The sequence below is a fragment of the Corvus brachyrhynchos genome, unplaced genomic scaffold (assembly GCF_000691975.1).
Source record: "Corvus brachyrhynchos isolate BGI_N302 unplaced genomic scaffold, ASM69197v1 scaffold103, whole genome shotgun sequence".
Taxonomy (NCBI): Eukaryota; Metazoa; Chordata; class Aves; order Passeriformes; family Corvidae; genus Corvus; species Corvus brachyrhynchos.
In genome coordinates, this window is record NW_008237436.1 from 6346870 (window position 1) to 6371828 (window position 24959).

The 24959-nt window shown below is 38.3% G+C and overlaps 1 protein-coding gene across 2 annotated transcripts in view; it reads right to left on the reverse strand.

The window, feature by feature from the left end:
• Window positions 1–272: 272 nt before the first annotated feature.
• CDK8 (cyclin dependent kinase 8) overlaps window positions 273–24959 on the reverse strand; it is a 51779-nt gene continuing 27092 nt past the window's right edge. Inside the window, exons 4-12 of one of the 2 annotated variants that reach the window (XM_017731388.1) lie at window positions 20763–20820; window positions 17884–18015; window positions 15683–15826; window positions 13620–13689; window positions 12520–12592; window positions 7671–7768; window positions 6223–6301; window positions 5945–6100; window positions 273–1362 (exon numbers count right to left, since the gene is read on the reverse strand). In XM_017731388.1, the coding sequence (XP_017586877.1) occupies window positions 1237–1362; window positions 5945–6100; window positions 6223–6301; window positions 7671–7768; window positions 12520–12592; window positions 13620–13689; window positions 15683–15826; window positions 17884–18015; window positions 20763–20820 (936 nt within the window). In that variant the 3' untranslated portion in view covers window positions 273–1236. Of the gene's footprint in view, window positions 1363–5944; window positions 6104–6222; window positions 6302–7670; window positions 7769–12519; window positions 12593–13619; window positions 13690–15682; window positions 15827–17883; window positions 18016–20762; window positions 20821–24959 lie in introns of both variants that reach the window. The other variant, XM_017731387.1, reaches the window with a different exon arrangement.

A 24959-nucleotide genomic window follows, 5' to 3' on the forward strand; every position in this document is an offset into this window, starting at 1 on the left:
TGATAAAAAGGAATACAGGCAAAAGTCATATGCAGATTTATGAAAAATAAATTTATTACATAACACCTTGTTTTAACAATGTTTGATTTTTTTTTACTCAGAATACTTGTGTCATTCATGTAAAATAGTTTGATACAGTACATTGTATGTAAGTTTTTTCTCATAAATTCTAAGGCTCTCCTAACACCTTGTTCCTCTGCAGTAGGAATGGCACCCCTAAACAACGTGCGAACATTAAAAAAAAAAAAAAAAAAAAAAAAAAAAAAAAAAAAAAAAAAAAAAAAAAAAAAAAAAATTAACTGAACAAAATTTAAAATCCACTACACCAAGCTGGTTCTCAAAAATCATGACAAAATATCTGAATGGATGCCGCACCTTTTTAGGAAATATCATTCATGCTTTTTTAATCCCAAAGCATGCTCACAAATCATTAACACCAACAGGAAAAAAATAAAACACTGTCTATGACAATCATTTTAGTTTGTTTGCTGAACCAAACATGTTTATATCAATGACAACATACTTATTTTACTATCAAATAGCAGCTTTAATACCAGTCAAGTCATAGATTTCAAAACAAAAACAAAAACTTACGTTGGAAATAAATCTTTGGGACATTTGTAATTGCTGGGGAAAAAATGCAAACACTTTCATGTTCTTAAAAAAATCTCATCGTAGCAATCGTGTCGGTCATGAAACATTGATCTAGGTGGAAAATGAACCAACCCACAAAAGTCACTAAAAATAAACGTCTATCAAAACTGTCTGAGAGATGGTTAGTTTGCTTTTTTGCCATGGTAACATATACTGTATGTTTCAAGTACCAGTTCAAAGATGTCGTGTACTATTGGTCAGATAAAGTTGTTACATCAAGAGAATTCACCACATACGACAACAAAAATGCTTGCCCCTAGCACATTTCACAGCTTCAACTGCTACAGACTGTCACTGAAAAAAATGCATCGGTCAGTCTGAACCATGTCAAGTAAACTACAGAAGTAGCATATCCACAACACAAACTGTGCTAGCAACTTTCTTTTCAAGTCTAACCCCAAAACCAGGTACAACGTGGGAGCCCCCACTCGGCCCTGTGGCAGGGGATGGGTCGTGGCGGTCGGACAGGTGGGAGGTGTGGTTGTACAGTACATTCTCTGGCCCAAGCCGGGCTCCTGGCACGCAGCCGTGCGGCCGGTCCTGCAGCATTAGCGACGGCGCAGCGACGGCACTGGGTGCAGCTCAGTACCGGTGCGTCTGGTGCGAGTACTGCGGCGGCTGCTGGGAGGTAGCTGAGTATCCCATGCTGCTCTGTGGCTGCGATGTGCTTGGTCCAGGGTTGGGGTAGGCAGCATGGGGGTTGGAACGCTGCAGGGAGGAAAGCACAGACACACGACCCTTTGTAACACGGACATCGCGAGACAACTGCACCTACTGACTCGTTTCTTCACGAGGCACCCAGCGCACACGGCCTCAAAGCAGCTGCACTTCCAGGCTTCGTTTCACTTACTCTGTTTACAGCAGGTAACCGGCATCAGGAATAGCAGACCAGAAAGTGACAGCTGCCAGCCTTCTGTTATCCACTCTAATGGCCTCCTGTGAATCTTCACCCATCACAGTCATACCTCCAGCCAACCCTCCAGATGGCTACAATGCACCTGCACATGACACTGGGCTACCATCACTCATGGCAGTGGTCTTCTCCACTTGCTCCCTTCTCCTACCAAGAGGGTAGGCTGGGGTGGAGGTCCAGACAAGGCATTACTGCTGATGAGCCACTCTGCCTTATTCTGGAGATTTTCACACGTAGAGGATATACTTGCCACCCTTTTGTGTGACCTAGGAGTACAGGCTGAGAGCACTGTGACTGGGCTAAGGGGTCATCTATCAGCAGCATTAAATACTTGAAGGAGAGTTTAAAGACAACAGCAACATGTTCCTCAGTGGAACCATATATTTCAGGGAAAAATGTCCTTAGATTGTGGCTTGGGAGGTTCAGGTGGGACACTGGAGAAGGGACCACTAAGGGACCAGTACAGCACTGGAAGAATCTGCCCATAGAGTCTGTGAGGTCTCTGTTTATGAAGGTTTTTAAGACTCAGCTGAACAAAGCCATGCTAACCCGAGTGAGTCAGAACTAGCAACAGCCCTGCTCCCAGTGGGAGACTGAGCTAGATGGTTTCTAGAGGTCCCTTTCAACCAGAACTCCCACAATTATTTATTGAGTGGAGCATTCATCATTACAAGAAGCTCTCAGCAAACCAGCAACTGCCTACTTCAATCTTAACCTGGAAGTTATTATTTACTGATCATGTGTTATAAAGGAAAGAAGGACTGCCTATGAGATTTGCAATCTAAGTATCTGACCTCTTAGTAGCATCAAATGTCATTAAATTAACACGGTTTCAGTGCATTAGTGTGCTGGTTTACATTCATGTTAAGGTTTACATGCCCTCACAAACTTGGCAGTATTTAGAAACTGTGTAGCTTCTGAATTCTTGGTATCACAGGACATATTATGGTTTTTAGGAAAACTTCTAGAGAAGTTCTGGAAACTTCTCTAAAGTGACTATTCCAGGACTAGGGTATTGCTACTGAGACCTGAATAGGAAAAATTGTGGTGAACCAACACCCTGAGAAAGTAAAATATTAAGTGACAATATAAAACAAAAAAACCCTTTTTTTTTCTTGCTGTACAGCACTTAGAAGAGAAGCTATACCCAGGATGCTGAGATGATGGCAGAAATAAAAAAGGCATACTCTACTTGTTAACACACTCATAAGACTGAGCTAACACATCTAGAGAAAAGAGGCAGAAATGGCTGGACCAGCACTTAATATCAGTAAGAACAAACCAGCACTGCTGAATGGCACCATTAGCACAGTGACTGAACTTTGTGACATTTGCCTTCAGCCCTCAGAGAAAGACTAAGTCACTCATCAACAGAAGGGTCACAGCTCTAGGTCACCCTTCTCCATGTTACAAACACAGGATGTACTTCAGAGGGCAAAAATCTTGAATGTTGGTTTTGCCCATGTGTGGCTCCTGTATGTAGGAAGCCATCACAAGTTTAACCACTTAAAACTGACCATTCATTTCAGTAGTAAAGCACTCTCTGCATCCTGACTTCTAAAACAGATCTTATTTTAAGACAGAGGCAATGAAAAATCAGTTTCTTTCATGACACCCAAAGCAACAAATGGCTTTTGTTTAAGAACAAAAGTAAATATCCAATCCTTTCTAAATACCATTAAGCACCCAGAGGGTTATCACAAGCAAAAGCTCAGAGTAGTGGAATTGCTCCAGCCTGTTTAATCACACTGCCTTTGGGAGTGTCACATTGCAGATTTAAACAAGGAGGCAAGGAAGTCTGTGTGCCATGTGCCTACTATTTTTATGCATGGCAGAAAAGGATACAAGGTCAATGTGCCCTGCAGAGAGTAATTTGACTTCTGAGTGAATGTAGAAACTGTCTTAGTGTGCCTTGCCCAGGAGATGGCAATCCTTCTTCACAAGCCTTATATGGGGAATTTGAGCAAATCAAATGAAGAACAAAGGAACAGGTGTTTGATTAAAACAGAAGGCTGTATTGTAATGTTTGTTTGCCGTCTCCTCAAACGGCTGGATCAGAAGCAAAAAATGTGAGGAATTTTTTTCAGGGAGACCTGAAACCATCAGTAGGAAACTCTTAACTGCTTTTGTTCTAGTGCTAGCAAGTTCAGGTCTCCTCTCTTTGATTATCATGTTTTCCAGACACCTAAATCAGAAAAAATCTACTGACTGCCTCTTTGCAAGGGTAGGAGGAAGAAGATATTTTTTCTTTGAAAACCAGGTATTTCCCCTCCTGGAGAGACAGCAAAAAGATTGGTCAAAAGTAGTCAAGTTACCAGTAAGAGCTCCTGAGACAGAAAAGCAGCAGTTGTCATTATCTTAAGGGAAAAGTATTCTGAAATTATGTCTGTCAACAAGGGCTGCCCCCAGCTGTAATTCCAGGATGGATATCTGAGAGTACAAAAATTTTGATGAGCATGAGCTGAAAACAAACAACTCCAGCTGAGCAATTTGAGTCCTCTGATTAGACAGCCAGCAAACTTCAGCTCTGGCTCACAGAACTACAAGGTGAAGTTTGTTCCAAATGCCACGATGCAGCAGCAAAATGAGGTGAAGGGCATGCAAATAGGGCACGTAAATGGGGCTCCCTGACACAGTACACACAACCTCTGGCATCAACCTCCTTAGATGTGTGACTCCACCGGAGGGCAAGATTAAGAAAGCTACAGCTGCATTTGCCTTCTGCTCTGTGTGTGTGTTTTTAAGAAGTGGTAGAAAGAGCCAATTAAAAGGCCAAAACAGGAATCGACTGCAGCTTGCCAAATTGAAAGGGATGAAACTCCTCTAAGAGTGCTTGTGATGGATAATCCTACTAAAAGAAAGATGACATTTATACTTAGAGGCACCCCACCCTGCAGAACTGTAGTTAAGGCTCACCACTGTCTCAAACAGCTCTAAAAATGTATCTTGTTCAAGGAGAATGACTTGCAAACTGATGTGTTATTGATGTCCTGGGAAAAACTGAACAAAGGCACTTGGGGACTATATGAAGGAGCTCACAATAAAGCTCTTGAAAGTGATCTTATTTTACATTTTCATGGTGCTTTCAAGTTTTGGCCAATGCTGAGACTACACAGATTTAGGTAAGGATGAGTGTAATGCCTCCAGGCAGCTTCTGAGGCTATCTGGTACTCTGAGGAACAAACTCTGAAATGCAAGACTTCAAAGCCCACTGGTGGTTCATGGAGAAGCTGTATCAAACTGAAAGGCAAGTTGACAGCAGCAGCTTTACTCAGTTTCTTAACTCTCCCTACGTTTTGCTACATAAGCCCAGCTAAGTGGGTTTCCATTATCAGGGTCTCACATTTAGATATTAATCTTTAAATTAACTGAAAACATTGCCAGTAGTTTCCAACTTCCCCATCTTTTTGATTTCATCCAAGACTGTCTGCCAACTGGCTGCCTGTACTGTGCATTCCATGTGAATCAGTATGCAATAGCTCCTGCAGGCTAACATTTCCAGCAGCATGCCTCCTCTTGAAATCTTCTATTCCTTACGCTTCCAAAAATCTGCCATTCTCTAACTGCTCCTGTGAATCATTTGAAGTCTCCCCTGCTCCTCTTCTGTAATTTCTTAGCTTGTATTAACTAAAGCTTCTGTCCTTAACTCTCTCCGCCCCAGTCTCCAGTAGTAGCCTCATCCAAACCCAAAACCTCAGGTATCATTCCTTGGGATGACTAAGATATTCTTATACTCCAGGCTCTGATTTTTTAACGTCTGACCACAAGCACAAATGTGGGAAGTTTTCATGTTTTCCTCAAGTTTCTTTTCCCAACGTGTCTCCTCATCTTCCTCATGAATTCACTGCCACCACTTCACCTATCTTCAGATCTGTAATATTTGGCTTACTCAACCTGGAATCTCCCTTGGTCTTCAAAAGAAACATTATGACAGCATCATGCCAAGTCTTTGTCATCCAAAATACTGTTTCCACATCCATTTACCCAACTAAAATACTTGTTCAGATTCTTATTTCACAGCTTTTTTACTGCAATATCCTCTACCTCCTACAATTACAGGCTTGTTCAAGCAAGAAATGGCATTTTCAGGTGATACAGAGCACAGCATAACAGGCTCCTAATAACCATTAGCATTCCCTAATATGAAGGTAATAATTAGTAACTCTAATAATGTCTCATCTTAATTTCCTTACTGCTAACCTAAAGAGCATCAGGATATCAACAAACCATCAACTAAATGAATCTGAAAGAAAATTCAAAAGATGCCAAAAAGTAACTGTTAATACAGTGACATTTACAAAATTACTTTTTTAGTTTGAAGAAACAGTGCTCTAAACATGAAAAACAAATACACAATATGTGAATAAAACAAAATACCTGATAGTCTGAGGTCATAATAAGTCCACCTGAGGTAGTGGTAGGAGGAACAACTCTCACTTTTTTCAGTGGGGGTCCCTGTGTGTGACTGTTGTCTTGGTTCCCTGGATGACCAGTTCCATTAGTATGGTTATTGCCCTGCTGCTGCTGCTGGTTCTTCTCAATTGTTTAAACACAAAGAAAAATTTCAACTCAAAAGCAGTACATGATAGAACATGAAATCAGGAAATAGTGTAAAAGCCAGTGAAACATGATGATACTGTTCTTCTAGTACTTACTTTGTCTCCTTTATCATCTGGTTCTTCTTCTGTTAAAAATTCTCGTTTTGGGTAAGGGATTTGACAACCTGCAAAAACACTGTCCCCCAAAAAAGTCTATTTATCACCGTATTAGAACAGAAGGGTTAGACCTGTAAGATTCCCACTTCACCCATGCTAGTTTCAAGTTGCCTGAGCCATCACTTAATACCTGTAACTAATGGAGAAGCTTTCCCTGTCTGACTATCACCATATTCTAAGCTTAGTAAAAACATACTCACATTCAATTTTAATGTTCAGTTGACTCTTATACACTAACTTAAGCTTATAAAAAAAATAAATTTTTTGTTGGTTAGAAAGGTACATCACCTGCTAGGTATCTGCAAGGGCACAAAGAGCTATCTCACTACAGCTATTGTGTAATTCACAATCTCAGGATTAACTAAAAGTATTCCTGGAAACTTCACTGACTATTAATAAAACCACCTGGAAAAAAAATTTAAAAGTAACTAGAAATTTCACCTGTCAATTCATATCTCACGGTCTACATGGATTCACTACTGCTAGTGAAAGCTAATATTTACCTGCCCTTCATCAGTAGAATGTATTTATAATAAAGTCTCTGTACACCGGTTAGCAATACTCATTGTGTATTCACATTAAAATGTCAACCTAAACTTGAGGAAAAAAGCCAAACACCATTCTAAAAGCAGTTTCTGCAACAATCATTCACCTGACTTTAAATCACAGAGACAGGTCAGGAGATGCTATAAATAATTCCGTGGGTTTTAGTGAAATAATTTCATTTTTAATTAATTCCTTATAAGTATACATATTTTATAAATTCTTCCCTACAGAAGGGTAGAAAATCACACACAGGATGTACTAATAGCTTTCCTAAAAGGGTGTACAGTCATGCTCTTGGCCTAGTCTTTTGGAAGAGGGGCTTAATTTTTAATGAAATCATTCATTGTCCATACATTTTCTCCCTTTTGTAAATCTGCCTGTGCAAACAAAAAAGAGGAGTGTCTACAGAAAATGGATTTAAGTTGTTAAGGATGACAGCACAGAGACACAGAGTTGACTTTCCCCACCCACTGAATTTACAACAAAGGCTAAGACAAAAATGTAAACTAATTAGAGACTGTCATCTGGCATTCTGGAGCAGAGACGTGGACCTGCGGGCACTTAGCAGTCGTCTACCAAGATCTGTAGCATGCATAATCAACCTGTCAGTGAGTAACAAGATTAGTGCTGCAACTAATAGGATCAAAGTTCCATAAAGCAAGAGAATTAATAAAAATACTACTTAATTTTAAAAACCACAAATGGCATTTTACTGGTTATAGCTTTCTTCGGTTGTTAGACAGTATTTAGCTCAATATTCACAAACATACTTAGGGCAGAGAGAAAGCACAGTTCTAAAGCGTCTCTGAATGCACCGATAGGTTAATAAACTGACCACTTACTCAGATGTGGGAAGAGGATCTTCCAAGAAGTAAGGATCCTGCATAGCCTGTTCTGAGGTAATTCTCTTTATTGGATCCATAGTGAGCAATTTCTGAAGCTGAAAAAAAAAGAAGGTAAAAACCTTTACATTACCAAAATCATTTATAGAAACTTCACTGTATTCCTGGAAGACAAGACGATACAAATGTGTCTGAACTCAAAAGCCTAACCATAAATGGCATAACCACACTCTTCTTCCCTGTTAAAATAGCAACTTCATTTCCTATCAAAGAACACCTATTTTCACTTGCAAAGCTCAGGACACTCAGTTCCAGTCACAAGTGTCGTATCAAAACATTCGGAAAGTTTCCACAATGTACTAGCAACTTTAATCAGGAAATAATTTGGGCTGGAAGGGCCTTTTCAAGGTCAGTCAGCCCAACCACCTGCCATGGGCAGGGACACCTTTAACTAGACCAGGTTACTCAAAGCCCTGTCCAGCCTGACCTTGAACACTTCCAATGCCTGACCTTGAACACTTCCAATGAAGGGGCATCCAGAACTTTGTGTAAGCTGTTCCAGTGCCTCACCACTCTCTGAATAAAGAATTTCTTCCTAATATCCAATCTAAATCTACCTTCTTCGATTAATAAAGCCATTCTCTCTTGTTCTATCAAAAAAATGCTCCTCTCCAGCTTTCCTGGAGACCCCCTTCCAAGTACTGAAAGGTGCTCTAAGGTCTCCTGGGAGCCTTCTCTTCTCCAGGCTGAACAAACCCTGCTCTCTCAGCCTGTCTTTAGAGCAGCGGTGCTCCAGACCTCTAAGCACCTTTATGGCCCTCCTCTGGACACAGCATCCCAGGTGGGGTCTTGTGAACTAGGAACAGCAGACCACAAGGATTTTATTTAGCTCTAGTGCTGAGCTGCAGTGATGCATTCTTAAACTATGTGTTTCTCATTCAAAAAGTCTGGTGTACATGCATATACTTCTCTCCAGCAGCTGTGTGGAATGCAGCTGTGCTGGACAAGCAACATGAGATAACCTGTGAGTTTTCATGTTTCACCAATACAACACAGTGCCCAAGGCAAAACTACACCATGACATACTGTCAGAGACAATGGTCTTTAAAAGAAATGCTTCACTTTCAACCTGTAGTGGGGTTTTTTAAAATTGTGGATCTAACAAGAAACTACATATGTAAATAATATTAATTTAAATTTCCTGTTCATACTTTTTACAGGATTCATACATTCACCTTTTTAAAAAGATCCAGTGTCATGATCTAAGTCTGAACTGGTCATCTCCTTTCACTAGCTATTAAGTGAGCATTCATAACCACAGTGCAAATCTCCACACTTCAAAAGCTGAAGTTAAGAAAGTACATTTCCCCCCTCAGCCTTCTATTTTGACGGCATGGTTAAGAACGTGGTAACTATGATTACCACCATCAGTACAGTTTTGTTTTTCAAATCATCCACAAGGACTCACAGTAAGTTATTTCAGCTCTTTGAGTCTATGTGAAGTTTTTATAGAATAGCACGCTGAATGAGCCAGAAAAGGCAAAACATGACAAAGAACTGCCAACACACTGAAAAACACAAATAAAAAGCACTGCAAGATTCTAGCATAATTTCTGGTGCCTGGATTCTAGAGCTGTCCATCACATGCTGACAAGACTTGGTCCTTATCAGCCACACAAAAAAGAAATCACAAATAATTGTGCAACCATTATCCACCCAGGGGATCAAAACTTTGGTTCTGCCCCCTTGTACAGGTGCCACACAGAAGTGAACCTTCCTCTTATTATTACAAATATTTTCTATTTTAAAAACTGCTTGATGTAAAGATCACCTGGCTAAATGACACAATAAAAATGCAGTAAACTTCAAACATCATCAATGAATGGGACAATCACTACAGTTCATATGGACCGAACTAACCACGTGGAAGATCAAGAATCACTAAATTAACCAGAAACAGCAGCTGTTTTCCATTCTCTAGGGTGTAAGTAAGTACGAAAAAAAATCAAGAATGTGGAAGTGGGAAAATAGTAAGCTGCAAAAGCAGGAAGGAGCCAAAGTTTTCTTTACACATCAGTACTGCATGTGAAAAGGGACCATGTACATGAATGTCTGTAAAGAGGAGAAAAAAACCTGGTTCATTCAAGTTGGGAAATCAAAGCATTTTATTTTTGTCACTGACAACAATCTCTGGATTTATATATTTTAAGACAGTAGATTATAAACAGCGTTTTAATCTGTTCTGATGCAGAGAGTAAGAGGAAAAGATACTTGTATCTTAATAGTTGTGAAAGGGTAAGATCTTGGAACACCTCTGGAAGAACTGGTAACCAAGAAATTCACTGAACTTGTTCAGACTTTGCTGTAGAGGCCCAAGGCATTCATCTGCAGTTGAGTTTAGCCGCAAACAACAAGAGCAGAAACCTAAGGCACATTCAAATTTTGGCAGCTCATGAACAGTATTTTAAGATGTTCTTCTGGGAAGCTCAGGTTTTTTAAATAGGATCCAGTGAACTGTTCTGACAGACAGCAGTGAGCAGAAAACTGAGAAAATTCTATTACAGCTAATGAACTTCACAGTACTTCTCTCACATCCAGATCTATGGGAGGTACAAAAGAACACAGCTACATCCACACTACTGAATACCCTGACTGCTTTTTGCTCCCTTGACACTGACTGACACCATCCAAATTGCACAAAGCTCCCTCTCTTGCCATCAGCTGTGTTGAGTGAAGGTGGGTGAAGTACCAGTTGAGGAATATGTTCAGTCTGGGGTCCACATCCACACTCCCCTTCTGATCCTGTTGTTCAGCACTAACAGATGTAACCAAGGATGGAAGTGTGCCAGTGGTCTGGTAAAGGACAGCATTCCTTGACTCTGCATTTTAGTGCAACCACTGCTTTTTGGTACAAACATGCTGAACACGTTCACACAGTTACAATCCCCTTGTGCTACAGAGAGAAGAGAAAATGCTGCAGTAAGTGTTTCAAACTATTTTCATCTGACTATCTTATGTCTAGTTTTGTTGCTCCATTGAAAACAATTTCTAATCTTGCAAGACAGAGAACACATGAGAAATTTCAGATTGGTTTGGACAGAGCATGCACAGCTTGTATGAGAAGCTAGTTCATTCAGGGAAAGTCTTACTATGGGCCTCCCTCAGAGAGGATTGGTCTCCTTGCTTATGTAAACATCTCTAGTTAATTTCACCAACTTTTAACTTCAGAGAGCAGAGACACTTCACAGTAAATGACGCCGAACAGTACAGCTGCAATCATTACCTGATTCAGCTGGTTGTACTTTGGGGTTTAATCCGAACCTTAAATATATGCTCTATTTTAGACTGGCTGAAGTATAACTTATCTGCTTGAAAACCCCCATCCTCAAGCAGTATGCCACAAGAAAAATACTGCATCAGATCTGGTCTGACTGAAGGATAAATTCCAGAATTTATATGGAGGGAAGAGTATGGAATAGAAAAGAGACAGCAGCTTAAAAATCCCTTGTGTCTGATCATCTGGGAAGGTACAGCTTCCGAAGACTTGAGCAAAAGCCACGTGGCCCTCAGACACCCAGGCCTCTCCACCATCTTCTTCCTTATTTCCAATTTGTTCTTCTCACCTCCAAGAAGAAAAATCTTCTCCTTTTCCTCCCTCACTCCCATCGACCTCCCAAATAATCTATTTACTTTATCATTCGAGCCTGAAAACATTTAATCTGAGTAGGAAACATCAGGATAAGGAGGATGAACATTCAGAAAGACTAGACACCCTTAAATTCTTTCTTCTTCATACATAAATACATATATAGGCTGTCTTGTAGCAACTTAAATGTTCTTTAAAACACGGACAAAAAGGCTCAGTACTGTAATTTCTGAAACAACAAAAGACAAGCACTTCCAGGGCTGAACTAGTGCATAATTTTTACTGGAGTCTTCATAAAAAATGTTACACATTCTAGAGAGAAAAAAATTGTTGTAAGGGTTCTACGAAGTATTCATAAGAAAGCTACAAAGATTAGTGAACTAGGAAGACTTTTAAAATTTTCCAAACTACATGTCCAAGTCTTAAGTCAATTTTCTTTTTAAGTCTGTAAGATGCAAACTTGTATCGTATCATAGCATGGTTTGGGTTGGAAGGTACCTTAATGACCATCTTGTTCCAACACCCCTGCAGTGGGCAGGAGCACCTTCCCGGCTGGTCCAAGTCCCATCCAACCTGGTCTTTAAACTCTTCCAGGGATGGGGCATCCAGAACTTCTCTGTGCAACCTGTCCCAAGTGCGTCACTATCCTCACAGTCAATAATTTCTTCCTAATATACAATCCAACTCTACCTCCTTTCAGCTCAAATCCATTACCCCATGTCTTATCACTGCTTGTCCTTGCAACATGTTTCTACGAATGCTCCCTTTACATATTGAAAGTCTGCTCTAAGGTCTCTTCAAAAGCTTAAAAATGAATATTAAAAAAAAAAAAAAAAAAAAAAATCAGGCATATAGGAATTTTTTAAAAGTAAAAAAATAAGCTATTGAAAGTATGCAAAGCAGCAAAATAGCTACGGGTTGCAGCAAAACTGCAAATATAACTACAGGCTAACATGACCTAAACACAAAAACTTCACAATTACTTGATACTGAACCTAATCCAGTGAATGACACTCAGAATCATTTCATCAATGTGAGAAGGTAAAGTGATTTTTGCAATTTTCCGATTGCGGAGTTCAGTTATTCCTAACTTTATTTATGAAGTAAAGTTAGTTACAGTGGACTTGACATCAGCTCAACTCTTACTTCAAACATCTGTAACTTATACAAGGGATTCGATTTTTTATGTATGCACAAACTTACCAAGTGGAATGCCTTACTATCTGGTTTAACTTTATGTTTTTCCATATATTTGATAAGGCTGCAGTTGGTATACCTAGAAAAGGAAACAAAAATTTTATTTCTAATATGCAAATCATTGATACTGTAAAACTTCCTTAGTAGCCACAAAACATATTAATAAGAACAGTTTAGTCTCCCTGCAAATCCAGTAAGAAGGGAAAAACTACAACTACCAACACCAGAGACTGCTTGAAAATCAGAACTGCAGAAAGGCATGTTTCCCTCATATCCTTATAAAAGCACATCACATTCACACAAAAAGCACACTTTTAACCCACATGCAGACAGTAAACTATCAACTGGATCTGAACTGCCTGTTAACAATTTTACTATTACACTGCTTGATTCTGTATATTTCTCATGACAGTAGAGATAAATACTGAGCCCATCTGAACACTCTCCTGCAACCTCCAGTTTGCTACAAAAGCATTCATGAATTTACTTTTTTGGAAGAGAAACTTAAAAAAAAAAAGGTTTCTAAATGGTTACAATAGCATGGCAGGTGCAAGAAAGGTATGTAACTGTACAGCACAGAAATCACGCAACAGGGTGGCATTTTAAGTGCACGTATTAGCCTGTGGCAATGTGACAGCAAAGCTGAAGGGTATTTTCTTCTTTAGTCGTCATAAGCTACCCTAGACACCAAACCTGACAATTATACCCACTGTTTGCTGGAAATGGTGTAAGGTTACCAGACCCCTTTCATGCAGCTATTACAGAATATCACTGCCAGTACCACAGGTTTGGGAACAGCTGTGCTTTAACACACTGTGCTTTGCAAACTTCAGAGCTGCGTGGGGTCTCACTGGCATCACCTGTTTCACACCTGCTACCTTACCCTTTACAGGCTCTCTGGCTACTCTTCTGAGCCACATCACCTCAACAGGCCAAGTTCACCACACGGAAACAACTTTGTTTTTCATTTTGCACAATCTTAAGTCATAACGATTTCCTGGTCCTTGTTTGGCATCTACATAAAAAACAATCTGAACTACAAAAAACTTAAGAGTAGGAAAGAGATATAAAATATGCTTGCTTAAGCAAGCTCATCTGAGACTTACGTGTTTCTCCGGAAATCTTTCATTAAGGTTGAATGTTCAGGCATCTTTTTTATGTCTTCCCAGTCTTTATCTGCAAAGCAGTATTAATTATTTTTTTCCCTTTCTCTCTGAGTAAAACAAAGCATTTCCAAGTATCTCCACAGCCTTGATTTTTATTCTTTTTTAATTCTGCTTCTCCAACCTTGCAGTTACTTAGGTCTTTGTACTCTTTGGTTCCTATTCCTTCATCACCTCCTCACAATAAATCATACCAACACCTCAGAGGTTCCAGCTGTGTGCTGATTAACTCAAGAACTTGAAAAAACAGATTCTAGCTACAGTGCCCACTAAACAACGCCGAAGAAAAACACATCAGGCCTTGTGCCTGAACCCATAAGGACCGTTATTTAATTTATTTAGACACAGCTGTGATCTCAGGACAGGAGTACACAAGACTCCAGCAAACCCTGTTTCCTCCTAAGGGATTCTCTGTGCTCACAGCACTTTTAGTTACAGAAAAATGCCCACAGATACTTCTGCAAAGTGAGAAATACTGCTAGCCAACAAAAAGTTAAGAAAAAGTAAAGTCTGCATGATCAAATTAAAGAATAATTCATCTCAATGTAGACCAAGGCTGAAATGGATTTAAAAATAAAACAAAAATCTCACTCCCAGCACCTAGCCTCGAATGTCTTAAGCTCTAACTCTTGAAAAGGCTCTGTGGGCAAGTAATTTGGTTCAATTCAAATCTTTACTAAGTCTGATCACAACTGCAGAACACTGAGTTTAAAAGCATTAAATAAACAAAGAAATAAATCAGAGATAATTATTTAATTGTTACTTAGTTAAGCAAAATATTCTCCTCTTTCCTATCCCAGAGACATGTGAAACTGTTTCAGATATGGCAAGTGTCAATTAAAATGCAAAAAATATCGCTCTAATTGAATGAAAAGTATTCCTTGGTAAGAACCTAAGATCTCCAAAGGTCAAATGCAGACCATCAGAAAGGATTCATTAAACCAATCAGAAAACCAAAATAAGACTATGATCTTTTTATGTAAGCTGTAAAAAACCAATGTAAAACCCAAATGAAGTAAGAACAGCATAAAAGGGTAAAATTCTAGTTCAAAAGCAGATGAGGACAGTACTGCTTAAAGAAGCAAAACTAAGGACACAATATGCAAAGGCAACATTTCCGTGAATCTCATACAACAGTACAGAAGCGATGAAGTACATACACACAAAAAATAGTCAAAGGCAAAAATAAGAGCATGTTTAATAACAGAATTCTAGAACCACACAAACATACAGACCACAAAATTAGTGTGAAAGGAAGAGGCAAGTCCAGAAAAACAATAAAGGAAAACATAATTAACAGTGAATGGACAACAGCAGGAACACAAGCAGTGAGGAGAAAGATAAATAAAAAGTAAAAATAAGGCCCCTTTGACTCCGACTCCTGCGATCATGTGAACACTAGAAGACAAAGTATTAACTGAAGCAAGGCAGCTTGCAGAAAAACAAGATATGATCAACACTGAAGGGAAAATGCAGCAGGTGATGTCCACACGGTAATTTGTTTTGGTTCATGCAAGCAGTTCTTTCTTCCGGTTTAGAATAAAGAAATTTTCTCTATACCACCAGCCTTCCACCAGGGGGGAAAAAAATTCAATACCCTCTATTACTTCCAAATGCTGTGTTTAATTTAGCATGAGTTAAACAAATGCATAATATTCACTAAAAGTATATAGTTTTGCTTGGTTTCATAAATCATCAGTCGCCTTCCAAATCAATAATCAGTACTGATGAAATGCTGAAATAGTCCTTCTCATTTTTAATCATCCACCATTAAATACAATCTTTTAAAATAATAAAGCATTGGTACACATATACACAAAGATAACCCTATCATTAATAAAAGGGCAAATATCTAATTTGACCACTAGATTCTAGATTTGTAACTCATGAAATAAAGATTGTGTTTGAACAGCTTTGTTGCTTTGATCAGCTGCTACCTTCATATGCAAAGAAAGCAATACAGATATCTTTCTTTGAACAGCGGTGATAAAAAATACAGAATGTACCTGCAGGAAATCCCATTACATTGAATATTCTGTCCAGCTGGTCATGGTGATAAGGATTACTAGTTTTGATATCTTCTTGTCGACAATGGAATATTGGCTCTGATGTTAGCAGCTCTGCAAATATACACCCTATGGCCCAAATATCTTTAAAAAAAGGAGAACAGAAATAAAAAAAAACAAAACAAAACAACAAATGAATCTTTCCAAAAGCATCTGGATGAGGTAGAATGTCAGTGTTTAGCTTATCAAGAGATAAGGTCCCTGCATTGAAAACTTCAAGTTTCTATTGTAGAAGTGCAGTACTTGTCAACTTTTTCTATTAGCTATGGATTGAGGTACCCAATTCAGTAACTACACAGGAGCTGAGACAGTATCATACAAGTTTTTGTGGGGTTTTTAAGTGTAGCTACCATTTAACATTGTAAAAAAGTTACTTGGTTAAGAAAAAAAGTGAAGAAAACTATTGGGGTGACTGTCAACGCACAAAACACAAAGAAAAGCCAACCAGCATCTTGCCCATTTGCTGCCACACTGTCCTGACAAAGAAATGTGCAACTGCTGATCAGCCAAGTTTAAGTAGTATTAAATGACCCCAAAAATACAAATTGAAAAGTAGTGGTATTGGAATAAACCAAATGCTATCTATAATACCCTGAAAGAGAGGAACAAGCAAATTGCTTGAAGCCCACATACCTCACAACTTTTTCATAACATTTATTGAAAAAAAAAAAAAAACAAAAACCCCACCACCTTTCTTTTAACTGTTGCTTTCCTATCTTATAATCAGATAGCCTGAATTTTCCCAGCTGTTTTCTCAATTTTCTTCTAGTATATACAAATGCAATTTTTAACTCAAAGTAATGCTAGATTGAGCCTTGAATGAACAAGGTCATAAACAAGGACAACCCCACCACCTTTCTTTTAACTGTTGCTTTCCTATCTTATAATCAGATAGCCTGAATTTTCCCAGCTGTTTTCTCAATTTTCTTCTAGTATATACAAATGCAATTTTTAACTCAAAGTAATGCTAGATTGAGCCTTGAATGAACAAGGTCATAAACAAGGACAAAAGCAAATAATGCAGACAGCATAACCCCACTACTCAGTGTTTTTACACAGTCATTTTTTTATCTGCACTGAAAAAATTATGTATGAAAGGCAATGACTGCCCATGCAGTTTCACACACTGCAATCAGAAGAAATGCCAGTAAAGTGAGGGAAGATGCAAATACAAAAAATTAAGCAGTTTAAAGGAACATATAAAAAATGTATCTGATCTACAAAAGAAACACAGTATTAACAGAAAAGTAAACAAGAATACATTTAAGGCATAAACATGAGAACTGCTGACAGAAACACTGATATGATCTTAAAAAAAAAAAACAAACCAAGAAAACAGAAAGATTGAGTTCTGAGGAAGCCTTTCAGGTTACAGAAACAACAATACAGTATGCTGACCTACAACCTCTCTGTCTGTGCAAAGCAAGTGGAGTAGCTGCTGGGGAAGTTATTTCTTCCCAAAATTGGTTTCCAGCCTCTAAGACATCTTTTAAACCAGCCAGCAAGAGAAAAACCTCCCAGTCCTTTTCCTTACAGTCTCTGTCCCTTCCATAGCAAAGCTGATCAATCCAGTAAAGATGAATCTCCCTCCAGTTCACTGCTGCGCTGTTCCCCCTGTTCTACAGCCCACAACAGCTCTGGCCATCTGTCATCTGTCTTTGAAAAAGACACAGAGAGGCTAAAATGCAGCTTACTTTTACAGCTTAGCTTCAGTGCAGCCACTATATTCTCCACTCTGTACATTCCTTATTTCATGTATTTATTACACTAGGTAATAACCTCTGCAATAAAATTAATGCACTGTGCCTCACAGTCATCCTAATATGAATTCTACTAGCAGTTCAAAGCTGCTTCCATATTTTTTATTGCCTCTAACAGCATTTATGAAAGCCTTGTGTGAAAGCCACAAACTAAGACTGCATGCAGGGCATTTGGAGCCAAAACCCAGTAATAGATTTCATTTCTATATATAGCCTGAGACCACAGTAAACTAAACAATTTTCAAAGATGTATGTTTCTTCAAGAAACAAGTAATGTACCTTTAACTCAGCTACTGTCCTCTGAAAAATTTATCAAAGCTTTAATATTTGGGTACAGTTACATAAAGAACAAAATAGTACATTTTTGTCCAATTTACTTACCAATAGCTTTGGTATAATGCCTTGCTCCAAGAAGCAACTCTGGAGCTCGATACCAGAAGGTTACAACTACTGGATCCAAGTCTGCTAAAGGCTTCAGAGGTGAATTAAATAATCGGGCAAAGCCCATGTCAGCTGCAAAATTCAAAGAGAGATGCTTTAAAATTTGAGGGAAACTAACAATTTTCTTTTTTTTTTTTTTGAACAAACTGATTGAGTTTACTTGTTAGCACTATCATCAATCCTAAGTAAAATGCAAAGGCGGACTGTAGCAGATATGAACTCTCTGAGCAGATTTCCTTTCTGTAGAAGTTACTGGATGGCATCACCTATGAAGTATATCATTATAAATCATTGCTAACATGAGTCATTTCCAACAAAGAATTAACCATTGTTCTGAAGAAGTGCATCAACTCCTCAGGACACTGGTAAATCCTGACTCATTTTACCTGATGTTCTCTGGTAAAATACTCCCATTATCACAGGATGTTTTTTCACAAAGCAGCAATTTTTAGTGAGCAAAATGCAGAGTCTGCAAAGGTTAGAATGATTTATAATACATACGTGCACATGACAAAAGCTCCCTCCTCATGAAGTTAGCTGTAGCAAGAGTTCCTTCACACAAAAAACAGCAACTAAGCCTACAGCATCTGCCTCCCTGCTGATTTTCTATCAAGGTGCATTTCCAGTATCAATATACCAGTACTAAATACCATTCAGGCTAAGATTTTAAAGTTTTGGTTGTGGGCATTATAGAATTAAAAACTGCTTTTTAGAATTGGTAGTATACAACTGCCTAGAAAGTTGTCTGAACTACTAAATATAAGTCATACAGAAAAAAATGGGCAGAGACTAAAATATGCAGCTTCTCCCCCCAAATTGCTTTTCTGACCCAGCAACCCCCAAATCCCAAGACAGCGACCCTATCATCTAGGGATATTCACATGCTGAGAAAGACTTGAATGAAATGAGATGAATAGCCACCCTGAGTGAAAAGGACCTACATGCTATAGCTCACTGAGGGAAAACTGCAGTGTAAATATGGGTCTCTAACTTGACTACACAATCCTTAATTATTTTTTCATATGCATTCCTATTTATGACTGCTTTAATGCATTTAAAAAGAGAAACATTTTACAGTTTTCTACATTAAAGTATCAGTTACTCAAAATTGATCAAGTCACTAATAACTATGAATAGTAAGGAAAATTGTTGGCAGAAAGTGAATTTATGACCCAAAATTACACAGAAAGCCTATAAAAATTATTTTAAGTTAAATACCAGTTATGTATTTTTTAGAAAAATTAGTTACACTGGAAAAGTGGAAGCCCTTGGTATGTGTATAACTTCTGCATTCTTTTACTGCTGTGGCAATCTTAAGAAAATAAGAAAAAAAAAATCTACATTTTGATAACACACTTAGAAATCCAAGGTTCCCCTCCCTCTTTCCCCACTGGGAATGGATGGCTCAGAGGACCGGTGGCCCAATACAGAATCTTTCACCTGTCCATTAAGAGAGTCTGATTTAATTTAGTTGTTTACTAAGTTATTCTCAAATTAATTCAAAACTATAAATTAAGAAATAAATGGGTGGTCTGTGTGCAATTACTAGCAAGTAGTCGTGTACAGCAAATATCACCACCACTGTCAAAAGTGAGTCCAGAGGATGATCTACATTCTCTGTTTTGGAAGCAACCCTCCATGAAGAGTAAGGTAATATGAAGAAATTTTCCCTTCTGTTGTCCGTGCTGTACCTGTTTTCTATGCAGACCTCAATCCCTGTCAACCTTAGAGCTCAGAAAGGCATTAAAAACTTTCAGAGCAGGATCTGCAGAAGCATTCAACCTTGGCCCATCGCTCCCTGGATTCCAAAGGGCAAGGGAAGGCCTAGAGCAGCACCGAATGCTCCAAGAAAATCCTACCCTGAATCATTATACTAGTGATTAACAATATAGTTCAGATAAACAAAACAGTAAGAGAACAGAGCAACAATGCAGAAGAATAATCTCATAAAAGAAAGCCAGAGGGAAGTGAAATAGATGAACTAGCTTTAAAAAACCCTTCCAAATGGGGCTGCATTACCATAACAAATGTAAGCAGGCTGTGCATTAGTAGTCTGCTATTACAACACTGCCATGATAATGCACAGCCTAGTACAGTTTATTATTGTTAGACTACTGTTAATTTTTATTTATGTAGTTAGTTTAAAATAATTGAACTTCTACAAATTATCCTCTCACTGCAAATAGTAACTCCCACCAGAAAATGTTACAATAGTGTGGAAGTGTTGGGTTCTTTCTAATCTGGTACACCTCAGGCTAAGCATTTAGCACTAGCTCTCACTCAACGTTTTGGATGGATTTCTTTGTTCTCTGGACTTTAAAGATCCCTTGTGTTTATCTCCAAGGGATCTGCCTATTCTTTCAAGAATATTTTGTAGGCTAAATGCCATCTTTGATTCCTATAAGATTTAAGGTTTGTAGCAATGAGTAGTTCCCTATTTAGATTTTTATAAGCAGCAGCAAGATGTCATGGCATTAGAGGTAAATGGAGGAACTTTTAAAATCCCATTTTTCTCCTCCTTTCCTCCTAGGTAGCTGTCATCTTTAACCCCACATCAAAATCCCCCATCCCACACAAACACCCACTTAAGCAAAATATAATGACATTTTCCACTTTTTATTGATGAGGCTACAGCATTTCATTGTCAGAACTGGTACATGGGGCTAATATGATGAAGCCAGTCACTCAGAAAACAGCATTTAGGCAATGTGCCCAGGCACATATTGGTATTACAGTGACTACTTTAGGTGGTACAACTGCACCTTCAGAACATTCTAACTTAAATGCTACACTGGGACTTATCAAAGATATAAACATACCAATTTTTACTCTTCCTCGCTCAGGACCTTCACCCATAACTAAAATATTAGCAGGTTTCTGTGGAAAAAAAAATAAATATACAATACATATACCACGATAAACCTAAACATTAGTCTCTGAAAAGTTAGTTAAGCTTTGTTTTGCCAGTTTTAAACCAACTTCGTTTTGATAAAAATGACAAGTTTCTCTGTCACAGTAACGCTGTGCAAGGACCCAGACACAGGCTCTCCCTGACTGCATCTTCCTCACGTTTCTTCTCGGCGTGGCTGTGCTCCAGCACCACATTCCCTACTGACACCCTGGTGTCTGTCCTCAACACATGTGAGCTGGCAGCCACCGAGTCGCTGGGATTTCTATCCAAATTGCCCTAGATCCTTTCAGTGGGAGTGGGAGGCAGTCCCACTGCTGCCCACCACCCCCAACACAGGGATGGGAAGCCAGCTCTACACCATGTTTTCCCCAGGGTTATTAAGCACATTTACAGACACATTGTACATAAAAAATACACAAGTGAGATACAGATGAAACATTATCATTATCACTTGATACTGGAGAGAAAACTCATCTAAATTATTCCTATTTACAAGTGTTTACCAATTCACACAGCTGCAAAACTGGAAAGCATTGCCTTTATGTTATTTTTCTGTCTTCCCTTTGTATGTTTTATTATGGAGGCAAGTTAAAGAACTGAGCTAGAGTTCGGCTGGTTAGAAACATGACAACGCACTTCATAATCCTCTATTTTCTGCTGTCCTGTTTCCCATAGTCCATTCTCAGCATCTGTAGTCAGAGGATTTCTCAATTCCTAACACAGTTTATATAATGAAACCTGCAGTGCTTATTTTAAGGGAAAAAAGTAAAGAAACTCACAACTAAAGCTGATAATGTATGCCAGACTTGTTCTCAAATGGAGTGATTTAGATACCCATTCATTCTGTAAATCCTGGACAAAACAGGGACTCCTATTCAGTTGTGACCTGTAAGATTATAATAAGGCTGAGTTACAGCTCTTGCTTTGCTTTTCCAGTTTAAATTGATCTGAAGATAAAGAGTACCCCAGCAAAACAGTTTAGACTACCTAAAAGTTAACACAGTAAATCCTAATATCTTAATGTGATGTCTTAAACACATTCTAGGATATTCTCAAGCCTTTCTGGATCTATCAGGCTCTAATGTAAACACATGCAAAGAGGCAGAAGACCACAATTCAATATCAACCTAGAAGTAATTCTTATTGTGTAAAAGAAGGTACAAAAAAATTACTAATCCAGCAAAAGATTTCCTTGAGAAATTAAATTACTGTTGTTTACAAAAGGCTACAAAATGGATTTCTGAAACTCCACAATCCATGGACAAAATATGTAAAAAGAATCTGAGGTGTTTCATTTCTGCAAACAGGTTAAGGATAGAGGATGTTATCAAAATTTAAGATATATTCCACTGTCTTTCCAACAGCAGTAAGAACAGATCCAACTTGTGCTGTATTAGCGCTGTGATTTCCAGAATTGTCCCCCATAGCACCACCACCCCTTTTTGGTTTTTTTTTTTGTTTTTTTGGGTTTTTTTTAATAAAGGCATACGCTCCAGGTAAGTATTGCTTCAACGTTAAGAAATGCAGTATGTGGGCACACAGCTCTCAAAGCATTCCATTTAGATTGCTTCTACAAAAATCCTAAAAATAAACAAGCAACATACATCTTTAAATTCAGAGTCAGTGCTGAACTTTATGGCAATTCAATCTGCTAGGTATAAAAACCACATCATTTCACCACAGAAATCTTTCTATTGCTACACAGTGACTCAAAGAACAAATCCACATCTTTTACAAAATCTGCTTCAATATATATGGGGTGTTAACAAGCTACACACCTAATTATTATGTTTTCAGTAGCGTTAACAATACATTACACAGGCACTAAAATTTTTCAGATATATTATAATACATGGATATAATATATAAAGCACCATTTTTCCCCTGCAAATTCACAGGTTGATAATATTCTACAAAAATGCTTTTAACATCCTCATGATATTTTCACCTTGAAATATTTTACTGTTTGGATTTTGGTAAGGACAAGAAGCCCTATTCACAAAGACTGCTTTATACCAGATGACTAATCAGCACAGCACTGGGTAACAATTCCTGCACCAAAGATCATCTAACCTAAGTTCAAGGCAGGTAGAGATGAGACGAGAAAGCACAATAAGACAGTACTAGTTAGCAAAGTAAGTATCAACAGCTTGATTCACACACAGATTTCAGAAGGTACAGAACACATTTAACAATAGAGACAATTTAGAAATCTATGTAGGAGCCTTCTAAAGCCGCAAAATTAAAAAAAAAAATCCTTCGGTGTGGAATACTCAGTTCACCTTTTTCTAAAGTCAAAGGCCCTTCACTGAAACAGCTCTGTTTGGAACAGAAGATTCTTCCTACAGACAAAAATATTTATATAGTCACATCAGTGTAAAAATACAACATCACAACTCAAAAAAATAATAAATTTAAATTAGATGTCTTATTCTGGAGGCTTCCATTTCTAAAATGATTGTACACATAGACTGGAACAACGTTTTTAGTTCAAAAAACTTTCCAAACAATGAAATTTAAATTCAATAGGCGGATATCTACCGGAAATCAGTATAGGGATAGTACTGGTATACCTAAAGCATATGTATTTTGAAGAATCCCTGAAAAACACTGAACTCCACTAACAAAAGTCGATATATAGGTTGGGAATTATTCTTAGGTATTCTTTAATCAAGTCCACTATCTGGAGAAAAAAAACCCCAAAAACTCCCCAGATTTGTCTCTTTGGGCAACTCATTACACATTAGAAACTTATTTGCAAAAAAAAAAAAAAAAAAAAAAAAAAAAAAAGCAGTCATTAGAAACAGAAGGGAGAAATCTGGATAAGCATTAGTTTAATTTGTTAATTTTCAGTTGAATTCTAATTATCCAGAAGAAATTGAAGTTGAAACTGCTTATTCAAATCACTTGGGCTGAGCAAGTGAAGCAAAATCTTTCAGCAGTTCTTATACTGTGTTCTGAAAACACTCTACTTTAAGGCAGCTATATTTTTTTGTAACTACAAATTATCAACTTAAAGTCCCTGATTTTTGTACTAATAAAGGCATAATTACTTTTGCCATTCATTAAAATAATTTGCACATGCCAGACAAATGCAAATAAGAAACCTGTTATGATCCTAAACCAAATGTGAAGAACCACGCAGTGATGTACAGCTGAGTATTTCAGAGACCAACAAAAGTGTCTGGCAAATCTGTAGAACTAATTTCAAGAAAAATCACCCTTCTCCTCCCAAATCCACCTCAGCAGCAGGGGGAGAATTCATTCTCACGAAAGAATGACCTTGTGACCACGGCACAGCACTAAATCTTATCTTGTCCTATATTTGGCTTTGTAGGACTCCTTCTTATGATTCCTGGACAAGTCCTAATCTTGTGCATTTAATCACTATTACTGTTGAAAAGAGAATAAAGATCCTCACTGAAATATTTTTAGGCACTTCTAATTTAACAATTATTTGCAAAGTGCAAAAAGAAATCCTAAAAAGCAGGCTAATTTCCAACAAGGCAGGTAAAAACCCAGAGAGGTTCACAGATCTGTGAAGAACTTGAGACAGCCACCTTCACCCATCTGCCTGATTTCACACAATACTGCTCGTGTTCACTCTGATCCTGAAGTCTCTGGTGATCAAGGCTGCACAATTCCCGTGCAATCTTCTCTCTTTCATTCTTCTCCATCGCAGTGTCTTTCCTTTCCTCCTAACACAACAGACAAGGTTAGTCCCATTGCCGCTTCTGTTCTTCAGCAGCAGAAGGCACAGAAACCACTGCAAGAACTTTACACTTCCTGGGACAAACATCTCTCTTCAGTCCTATCACCTGGATTAAAAAAAAACCCCAAAAACTCTCTCCTGCTCTGTTTCCTAGTAGGCTATTTTTTTTCCTGCATCTGTGATCATTCTTGCTGATTCCCTCTAGCTGTTCTGCCTTGGGCCACCCATTTCTTTGAACTCAAGTGTTCCAAATTACACACTGCTCCTGCTGAGGCTTCACTAATGCTAAATGCAGTGGAGGGATTGTTTTACATGCCTTGCACAGCATCTTCCACTTTGTATGATCCCAGCATGGTATCCTGCCTCACTCTGTAAGGCTATTGATTCATGTTA